The 11679-nt window shown below is 26.0% G+C and overlaps 1 protein-coding gene across 1 annotated transcript; it reads left to right on the top strand.

Annotated features, from left to right (window-relative positions):
• Nucleotides 1–10701, top strand: LOC129988912 (achaete-scute homolog 1-like). Its single transcript, XM_056097202.1, has 2 exons — nucleotides 1–1314; nucleotides 10180–10701. The coding sequence occupies exon 1, from the start codon at nucleotides 594–596 to the stop codon at nucleotides 1293–1295; it is 702 nt and encodes a 233-aa protein (XP_055953177.1). The 5' UTR covers nucleotides 1–593; the 3' UTR covers nucleotides 1296–1314; nucleotides 10180–10701.
• The last annotated feature ends 978 nt before the right edge of the window (nucleotides 10702–11679 follow it).

Raw genomic sequence — 11679 nt, forward strand, 5'->3', positions numbered from 1 at the left:
TGCTCCTAACAAGTTGTCCCATGCGCAGATGTCTCCGATAGTGTAAACCGCGAAACAGTAGTTACCGTTTGGTGCGCGCGTATTGGCCGTCCCGTTATATTTATTCAATTCGGATAAAAGCGAACATGCTATAGAGGATTTTATTAAGAGGTATTGTAGAATATATTTGCTATATTGTTTTGATACTGACTGAGAATTTTATTTAAAAATATCTTCCTAAATTAGCAAAATTGTTTATTGATGGAAATATCCGTTCTTCGCTTGAAATTACGAAAGAGTTGATTTAGTTTTGAAGATTTCTGCTATTGTTTATAAACTAATTCAAGGAGAAAGAATTTTATGTAAACTTTTTGTAATATATTGTGATAGTTCCGTTGTGGACGAAATTGACTTGAAGATAATTTTATTTCAGATAAAATAAGTTTTGGATTGTGAGATATTATTATTCCGTCATGAAGCTAAAAATATTTGTATAGTAAAGAAAAAAAAATCTGAAATTAAATCGAGTTTTAACTAGGGAGAACTAATTCTAGTTTTCACTACGACGGCTTAAGTATTTAATATTCAGTGATTCCAACGAAATTCTGTTTGAAATGATGTCGATCGGAAGCAATATGCATCGCATGCTAAACTCAGGAGAAGATGCTAGACGTCTGTTATATCTTTCTTCTCTTCACCAGTCTTCCCAAAATCTTATTTCCGCTCCAAAAGATGATATTCTTGCGGTCAGAAGAAATCCCTTGGACATTAGCCAACAATCCCATTTACCTCAGCAGCAAAACAGTCAGCGAATTCAGAGTTGTCCTACGCCAAATACCTCAACTAACAAACGAAATGCTTTCGGTGCTACACAGCCAAATACCGCCGTATCCCGCCGCAACGCACGGGAAAGGAAGCGAGTTCGTCTCGTAAACTTAGGATTTTCAACTCTGAGAGAACGAGTGCCACCAGGGGCAAAAAATAAAAAACTAAGTAAAGTTGAGACACTTAGAGCTGCTATTGATTATATTGGACAATTACAGCGCATGCTGGGAATGGCTGAGCCACAGTCCTTTGAGGATAAAAATTTTCAAAGCATGCTTTCAGACGAGAATTATGGACAGGATGATTGTTCTTCGGTGGCATCTTCGGAAGAAATTGGTGTTGTTGGAGGCTCTTGTGGACCTTCTGGAGGATCTGGGGATCTATCGCCAGCGTCCAGTCATCCCTCGGACTATTCCCTAGTGTCATCACCCTATACAAACCAAGCAACTCAAGATGACCACTTAATGGACATTGGCCTTTGGTTTTCGTAAAGAAAATCTACAATACTAGGTGAGTGGGCTGTTTTTTAAAAAAATTTAATCATTTATCTTTTGATGAAATTTTTTACAAAATTTTTAATTTATAGAGATTTTTTAAAAAATTTTTTATGGGAAGCTGTAAAAATTTCAATGTTTATAAATGTGTAGGTTTCTTTTATATCTGTATTTTCAAACTCATTAAAATGAAATATATATAAAGAAAATCATGCACATACGTAAGTCAGTTTTATAATTTCAGAATGATTTATTGTATTTCCTCTAAAGATAGGAAAATCTCAAAATATTTCCTCACATTTTATTTCATTTAAATATTAACAACACAATTTCTTGCATCTTGAAAAATTAATATTTTAAATATGGAAAGAATAATTGGTATACGCATAATTTATATTCTTTGCTTACATCAAATAAGTCTTAAAGGAAAATTATTTTTATGGAGTGAGCATTAATTTTCTAAAGAATTAACAGGCAAATTATTAAAATTATACATAATATGATGTATCTAAAAGCACTCTTAAGGAATTTTGAATTTTATTTATTCATTCATAATGAATTTTTTTCTTGAAAATCGTAAAACCAATTAAAGCAGCTAACAATGTATTAAATAAATTGAACAAAGTCTTACTATATAATCATTTCAGTATAATAATTTCTATATAATAGAATAAGTCAAAATGTCAAGGGTTATTTTTAACCAATTTTTAACACTATTTTGAATTTTAATTATTATAAAAACAAATTTAATACATTGATGATAAGATTTTTAACATATTAAAGCATGAGACTAATAATAGCAATTATAGAAATGATTATCTCGATAAAATTAATTTTTTTATTATTTTTATCGAGAGAACTAATTTTTCTACTTTAAGATTTTTATTATTATTATTGGTTTGAAATCTCCAAAATTTAAAAACAAACTAAATCATGCAAGTTTTTCAAATTTTATTAATTTCGTTAATACAAAAATATTTAATGCGTATGTGACCACAAAGAGAGAAGAGAAATTAGATTTTTGTCAATGCATTTCAAAATTTTAAAAGGGAATGACTGAAATTTCATGAACAAAAATATTTTATTTCAAATTCAAGATAAGAAGTTAAAGAATGTTTTTAAAAACTAAAAACTTTTCTATTATTTATCAAAATTACATTTCTATTGCTATTTATTTATTTATCAAAATTATAGAAAATATTCTTATTCCTTTTGAATGCGTTTTGAATGTGCACGCATCAGAAATTGCAAAAATTACAACTGAAGGCAGCGTTTTCTCAAAAATAATATTTATACAAAAAAATGAAAAGAAAAAAAAAAAGGGGAGGAAACTGAAATTTGTCGGAATCAATACATTAAATGTGTACAAATAAATACATATATATTAACATAAATATGAAAAAAGCTAAAGGCTTGTGTCCTATGCTTTATTCGAGAATATATTTTGTAACCGTGACTCATTAATTATTAATCAAAATTTTAATTTATTGAGATTTCAGTATGGATTTTATCTTTAAAACTGAAGAACATAAAAATTCGATAACGAAGACCACATAAAGGAAGTTACATATATATATATATATATATAGAGAGAGAGAGACTGATTAATCATAAATTATATGATCGCCGAATATTAGAAAATATATTACACGTACTTTTAAAGAATATAGATAGTTTTGACTGTTCTTCATATATATAAGTTCGTAAAAGTGTTTTTGTTCAGAAGAATTTCCAATTAAACTATTTTTCAAAAATATAATTTTTTTAAAGTTTTAAAAAAATACAATTTCATTTCAAGAAAATTCCTTAACTATATGGATTTATGACTATTTATTCAAATATCAGGAAAGGATATTTTTTTTAGTCACATAAATAAATTATTCATAAATTTAAATGGGTTTTATTTTTCGCACAAATACATTTTGTTAGAGTGAAACGCTATTGGAGAATAAGAATTTTTACTTGCGTCACAGAAAACTAGATGGCGCAGCATTCGTTATTTATTCTATTCAGGCAGCAGGCTAAGATGTGCGCATTTATATTGAAAACTGTAATCAAGAAGAATTTAAACTCTCAATCCTTATTAACCGATAATACAGTTATATATTTATGCATTATAAGGAATTATAAAATTTAAAATTAAGTTGTGGTTTCTTTAAATTTTTTCATTTATTAAAAAGTAATTTCTAAAAATTATTTCACATTTAAATAAATATAAAGAACAATCAATATTATTTAATAAAATTTTTTACATCCTTTATTTTGTAATTAATCTCTTTACAAAAAGCGATAAGCTTTATGAATAACATTATTTATAAAAACTATATGTGTTTCGACTATAGTCTCACGTACGTTCTATATAAAGTCACAACTTAAATAATTTTCAAATATAATTTATTTATGAAAAATAGTTTTAAAAAACACAGAATTATTAAGAACGAATTCATATAAAAAATAAATAATAAAGTTATCATTAAAGAATAATTTCTGGAAAAATAAAGTTGATATGATACAAAACTTTTGCAATGAAGAAAGTTTTCGGATCACTTCGATTTTAATATTAGAATGGATTTTTTTATTCAATTAAAATTAATTATCTTTCACTTAATTTTAGAATTTACGGATCTCAAAATCAAATAATGTTGAATGCACTTAAAGTTTACTAAGATTAAAATGAATTATTTTTTAAGATAAGTAAAATGAAATGATCTTCATACATTCGTAATTAATTAGAGCTATTCATCTCATAAACATATTATAAAATGTCCGATCATTGTTATAGAAAAATAAGATATATTTCCTAATCCTTTCCTTAATATTTATACATTAATATTTTTAGAAAATCATTTGGCTGATGTAAAATAATAATAATAATCCTTCTCAAATAAAAAGAAGAAGAAAAAACGCTTGCCATTAATAAAATGAAGAGACGTTCAAGGAAATGAAAGCGATTACCAAATGAAAAGGAAAAAAATTCTTGTTCTTCTCTTAAAAAGGATTATTCATCATTTTTCCTTCCCCCAAAATAATCATATACTCCATTTCAGACTCCGCTTTCACTTATTCTTCGACAGACTTTCGTAGAATTTTCCTTATTTCTTTATTTATATAAAAGACTTAAGTAAGACTTATTAAATTTTTGTAGTATTTCTCACCGGAAATGAATCGGTCAAACCTTTGAAAAGTGTGCATTTACGCTGTGCCTATATAGAATGCATATTTCGAAATACATATTATTTCCTCACAGAATTACTTAAAGTATTCTGAATATATTGAATGTTCGGGGAAAAATATTCTCAATAAATAAAAAATAAAAAGGCCTCCTTTTTTTTTATTATTTGAACAACATAGAATGTAATTTTCGCAGTTTCACTTGAATAAATGTTTTAAATGTAATTTTAGAATTTATTTTTTGAAGAATAGAACAGAATTATCAAACAGTGATATCTTTAATGATTGCAAAATTTTGTTTGAAATAATCCTGACAATTAACTGATATTTCAGGCCATAACAGATAGGTTGTCAAAACTTTATTCTTCAGTTTCTTAATTTAAATTCTAAATGATAACTAATATCAAATAAGGCTATAATTTAACAGTGATATTCATGTTACAACGAATGAATTACGATACTTTGTACACATCTTTTTCTTATTTCAAAATTATAAATAATTTACGTAATCCTACAATTTTACTTAGAAAAATTACGACCACCGAATCCATACAGAAGAACAAACATCTCTTCCATTTCTTCGTTGGAAATATAGTTTAAAAGGCATAAAATCCATTTATTTTTAAAATCACAACTGAAAATATTGCGAAAATTTAGTTAAATCTACAAAATTTAATTACATTATTACATGCATTGCCTTTAAAATTTAGTATAAAGCATTGGCATGTGTGTTCAAATCAAAAATTTTAAAAATATCACTCTTTTTCTACAAAAAATTCCTTAAGGGCCTCAGATTTTAGACCTGTAAGGCAGAGTACCAAGTGCTCCACCTTTTATGACTTATGAATTTCTAGATTATTGAATAAAAATTTTAGACTCTCCATTCTTGAAAATAATAGTTTTAATCCCCTCCAATTTATATTTATTAAGGAAATGCACTGGAAACCTTCTTTTTCATACTATTTTTAAAAATCTATCGCGACTAAATTCAAAATTATGTGTAATTAAGAAGAAAAAAAAAAGTGCCTGCTTACAGATTTTTTTTTTTTACACGACTAATTGGTTGTCATATAAATAAATATATTCGCAAACAGCAAAATGTTTTAAAATGAGAAACTGCAATCCTTAATGCAAAGAACTTTCAAATCCAACTTACAAAATGAACTAGGTATGATCCAAGACCCCATTTCTTCGACAATAGACGGGAGATAGCAAAGGAAAGAAAGAAAGAAAAAAAATCAGTGAAAAGAAAAGAAACTAATGATGCACTTAGCTTCCGTTAAAAAAGGGTGAATAGATACTCCTGTCTGCTTACCAACTTATGGATTCATAAGTTCCGGTAGTATTCCCATTATATCCACATTTCTGTGTTCCCCTTCTTGTCTATTGAACGATGATTCGAAGAGAGCAATGGAGGTTGAAAGAGAGTAAGAGAGAGAGAGAGAGAGAGAGAGGAAAGGACATTAGCGAAAAAGATGCTTTTTTGCAAAATGAAAGAGGAAACTTATTAAAGCATTTTATGGTCAGAAATAAAATGCATGCACCATGAAACAATAAGGATTCTTCAAAAGATAGAATTATAAAAGATACAATGTTTTCTTATAAAGCAATAAAAATACCAACTTGGTAATTAAATGTAACTATATTATTTAATTTGAAGGGATAGTAGAAAAAGGAATTAAAAAAAATCCATTTAGATCGAATTAGCTACTTCATTAAAGCAGCTCTTTTCATGTTGTTGACAAAAAATGAGAAAGAGAGAGAAAGATAAAGAATGGAAGAAAAATAAACTGCTATCTGCAATAAGAACTCATAAACAGTTTTTATAAAACACTTTTGTAGAACATTTTAACCAAACATAAAGCTGATAATGAAATCTAAAACTTTGTAAAAAGAAAAGTAAAGAAAAAAAAAGTGCATGAAGCCTCGTAAAGTTCGGTCGTTAGCCTGCATGCCTGCATTACAGAACATATTGTTTCAAAATTTTCTTCTTTTTTTTTTTTTTTTTTTTTTTTTTTTGCGAATAGAAACGGCAAGAATTCTTATAAGATAGAAATTATAAACAATAGATGGCAGCACATTCAAAAAATTCAATGTTAGGAAAAAATTTTCTTTGCTTGATATGTCTTTCTTTTTAATCGTGGATGATCATTTAAGAATATTTTAAGCATTTGTTTTAAATACATGAGTTAGTATTTAAGCTAAATGTTAAGAATCATGATAATGAAATCTCTGAAATCCATTTACAATTGACAAATATTTCTTAAAAGAATAGCTCCGAAAACTATTCAATTAAGGAATCGGATTACCCTTGTCGATTAAATCATTATCAAAAGAAGAAGCAATTCTATACATAAATTGAAGTCTACATTATTTTATAAAGTAAGAGCTTGTTTTAAAATTAATGAGCATCAAATATTTGTTGAAATCATTATTATTTGGCTTTTTGTTTGCATCCCGTTTCTTTCTATCGAAACATTATTTTTCATTAAATATACTTTTCAGTACTTTTTTTTCTAAATTAAAATAAACCTAGTAATGAAAATTTCTTATTTTGTAATGCCGTTTAAAAATTTTTAGCACTTATAAAAAGTCGTTTGTGGCGAATTTACGTTTCGCTTAAAAATAATGCTATAATATCTAAAAACTGCATCAGTTAATTTTTATTTATTTATTTTTTAAAAAAAAAATTTATTACAAATGGTCTTCAATAAAAAATTCATTCTAAAAATTTTTTATTAAAATAAAGATCTCCAGATTTAGCTTGTTTCAGTCTAGAAAAGCTTATACAGAAATGAATAAATTTTGAATTCTTCAATGTAATTATATTTTTAGATCTGAGAATGGAATAATAATTTAGTTAATAAATTTAGAAATCAAATATATTATCTTATGGGAATTACAAGAGCATTTGAAATGTATAATTATTTATACATGAGGAGTAATTAAATTATTTAATATTAATTGAAATCTTAAAGTTAAATGTAATAAAATAAATATTAAAAATCCAATGTTAGTCTTAAATGTATAACAATGATTTTCTAACAGTTTTGTGGACTTGTTATAAAACTGTTAGAAAAAAAAAGTTGCACTGACTAATCAGTCACACAAATTCAACGATCATATTTGATTACTTCAGCCGAAATTAAAGCCGATACTATGCATTATATTTAAAATATGTATTTATTTAATTTTTTCATGATATCAGACGCTTGCTTAGATCTGATCGAATAAAAACAATTTTAAAAAGGTAGGTAGATTGAAATCGTAAATAATAACCGCACATACTTAAAATATTCTGTTTCACTTTAATATTACTTAACATTGTCATCCTTAATAAATTCGTTAAAAATTTTTTTCTATAACTAAGATATTATATAAGTTATATACAATTTTAGAAAGTTGTATCTAGTAACTGATTACACTGATTCTAACAGCGATCACAGTTCTTTACAATCCAGTTATGTATTTAAAAGCAGAAATAATTGCAGTTGTATTTATTTTTATGCTGCTTGCTATGATTCGAGCAAGTAATCTGAATGCAAAATGGAACAAAATTGCAATGATCGGTGAACGAAAATATTAACAATTTCCATACATTTCAATAAATACAGTTCATTTGTAGAAAAATTCCACTTAAAAGATTGAAAATTATGTTATAAAACTGATCAAAACAAAGCGATCGAAAAAAATTCGATCATTGAATTCATTTATTCCGGAACAAGAAAAAACAATGTTTTCTTTAATAATAGAAAAGAATTTTTAATTTTTTACTTAAAAGATTTGAGTTTAATTTAACTAAATATACAATCATCGCTTCGATTTCAGTAATTATTTACCGAAAAAATGTGATCAGTCTAACCGATCTAACTTATTGCGATCGATCTATAAAAATATCATAAAATGTACTAATTCTGTGATAATAATCAATATAAAGTAGAATTATAAAGTAAAAATTAATATATAATTCCATATTACTTACCCACAGCAAAACGTAACGAATTCCGAAGATCGAAGCATTTTCTTTTGCATAATTTTATTCTTTTTGATTAAAAAGGAAAATTTCTGTATTAAAATGAAAAGAAATTAAATTTTTCATCTAAAATTATAACCGATTGTTGAAATCAGATAATTGATCGTTTAAAATCAACATTTATTAATCATAGTACTACTTAAGCGATCGCGATCGTCGAAAGTAAACCGTTGCATTTAAAAGAAAAAAGAATTCTAAACGTCTACAAATGAATCATTTCCGTTGCTATCGTAGTACGTCATACCGATATAATAATAATAAAAAAAAACTTACTCTATAATTTAAAAAAAAAGTTTTTTTTCAAACGATTATTTAAAAGCAGTTTAAGAAATAATCTTTATATGTGTGTGATAATTAGATCACAAAGTTTATCGTTAATTTAGAAAATAATGAAAATAAGCATTTGTTTAATTTATAAAAATTCTCTAGCTTTTAATTTAAAATAAAGATGTGTAACTGAAGTGAAATGAATTAAAGTAACCGGATCTTCAACGTTTGCTTTTAAAATTATCGCAAAGTTGCATTAAGGCTGTTTCTTTTTCATTCTTATTTATATATGTCCTTATATCACTTTATTTTCACATTAAATTTTGTGAAAAAGAAAAATAAATAGATATTTTTAGATGGGAAAAAAATGCCAAAACTATTTGAAGCTAAAATAAAAGTAGATAATTTCCTAAATTTTGATTTTCCTGTTTTAAAATTTATTAACGATAGCATTTCAGACTATATGCGCAAGAATCACCATTAGAATTATTATCATGTAAATGTGTTCACCCTAATTGCCATGATCATGAAACATTTTAGCCTTTCAAAGTGTATTTTAAAACATTTTTTTTTTAAATATCCAATTATGGAATCCATAAATATAAGAATAATGTGTTAAGTTATAAATGGAAATGCAACTTAGAAGTGTGTTAATGAATTCTGTAGTGCTGAGGGCATGATAGAAATGGCATTTCATTCATCTTTCTTATTAAAGCACTTGTACTTTTTCTATCTAAAATAATGCTGTAATCTAATATTTTACTTATAACTGTAACGATATTTAATACAATTATTATTTATTAATTTGTAATTTCCCCCTTTTTACAAAATTGATTACTTTTCCTTCTTTGTCCAAAATAATTCATAAAAACGATTCACTTCATCCAAACTGATAGACAAAAGGAAGAAATGATTTAAATAAGAATAAAGAAAGAACACACTTTTTATCTTTAGCTTTGTTAGTTTAAAAATGTAAAAATATATTTAGTATTATTATATACTTATTATTTCTGTTTAAATTTGCTTCATTGTTTATTCAATTCAAATTCTTGTTATTAAAGATTTTATTTTTTATTTTTCTTATTTGAGTAACAATGCCATTGAGTAACATTACATTTAAATAAGAATAAAGAAAGAACACACTTTTTATCTTTAGTTTTGTTAGTTTAAAAATGTAAAAATATATTTAGTATTATTATATACTTATTATTTCTGTTTAAATTTGCTTCATTGTTTATTCAATTCAAATTCTTGTTATTAAAGATTTGCTTTTTTTATTTTTCCTATTTGAGTAACAATGCCATCATTCTTGTTCTTCACGATGTTGCCCGGCATTTAGAATATCGGGAAACATCGTATAATGTTTAATTACAATATCTGGTGACTAAATGGGTTTTGTTTTAATTTCAGATCTTTCTATGAAGGAAGAAATTAGTATGCAGATTTGTACAGCAGTAATACGAAGCGGACCACGCATCTTCTGTAGCCTGCAACAGAAAAATTTAAAGTCACTGAAATTTTCGAGTCTGAGATCAGTACTTTTATTGTTAAGCAGAACTTGCACGCACAATTAAAAAAAAATTTTTTTTAGATATTCCTAAGCATTTCCAAGACTTGTTTATTGAATAGGACTTATTGTGACTAAAATACGGGAAGTTTGTCGATTGAGGCACGGTCTACTTGAGATATTTTGGGAAGATAATGAAATGTTATTCTATTTATGCATCCATATTTTGAGAACATTTACATTTCTTTATTTTTCAATGAATGTTAGAGATTACAAGATGTATCTAGAAAAGTTTAACTCCATCCGAATATTAGTTACAATATATTGTAAAGAATTCTATCATGAAGTTAATGTTAAATAGCATGCAAGAAATAAAGCATTTCTAAAATTCTTGTATTTCTTCAATGACAGTTTTGTTACTAAAGAAGATAGTAAATATTATTATAAGCTAAACCAGCCTGACAAAAAATAGTTGAATGTCATTTTGCTGGTTTTAAAACATTCCATTTTTATTGATGATATAAAAAAAATTGAGTATTTAATGAAAAGAATGTCATTCTCTTTCATTTCTGTTATTAAACTTGAGACGTTTTCTGACATGCCGTTTATTGCCTAATGAATCGCTTAATTGAAAATGTAATTATTTAATTTTTTTAAATATGAAATTAGAATGCATTTTTAAAATTTTTTATTTATATTTTATATTCTTGAGTAAATCCTTAATTATTTCTTTATCTATTTAAGTAAGAGATATAAGACTCTGAAAAAAAATATTGCCTGCCCAACCTCTTTTTCATGTTTTAATTGGGAATATAATTTTTTTCTGAAAATATTCAAAACATTGAAATTTTTTTCAGAATGTTTTTTTTAGAATGTTTAAAATGAAAAGCAAATGTTATATGATTAAATTGAAAAAAAAAAAATTAAAAAACTTAGCGGGATCAGATATAGTGGTACTACTGTTTATATAAGCCTGTATTTAAAAATCACTGGTAAATGAGCAGTCAAATAATCCTTTTATTTCTTTCCGTCAATCAAGCGGCATTAAAAGGGTGGCTGTCAGCCGAATGTTTCAGCATCTTCTACAACAAAGTTTCATCGCTTAGTTATCTTTTATTTGATGAAATCGAATTTAACCGTTGTAGAATGAAAGTTTATTTATCGACATGCACAGTAAAAAACTCGTTTCATCCCCCCCCCCAAAAAAATTAAGTTTTAAAAAAACAAAATCGTTTTTTTTAAGCGCGAGTTCGATAAACGTTTTCTAAGTGAAAACTTTAGTCCATCACTTGTTCGAAATTCATTCTATGTTAATCATTTTGTTAGACTTTAGGATATGAGCTTTAGCCCTGAAAAAATTTCCATGCCGTAAATTAAGTTCAAATTAAGAAAATCAGAATGGT

This window comes from Argiope bruennichi, chromosome 10 (assembly GCF_947563725.1).
Source record: "Argiope bruennichi chromosome 10, qqArgBrue1.1, whole genome shotgun sequence".
NCBI classification, from domain to species: Eukaryota; Metazoa; Arthropoda; class Arachnida; order Araneae; family Araneidae; genus Argiope; species Argiope bruennichi.

Coding starts and splice junctions, on each gene's coding strand:
- LOC129988912 (XM_056097202.1), top strand. CDS start 594: ATGATGTCGATCGGAAGCAATATGCATCGCATGCTAAACTCAGGAGAA.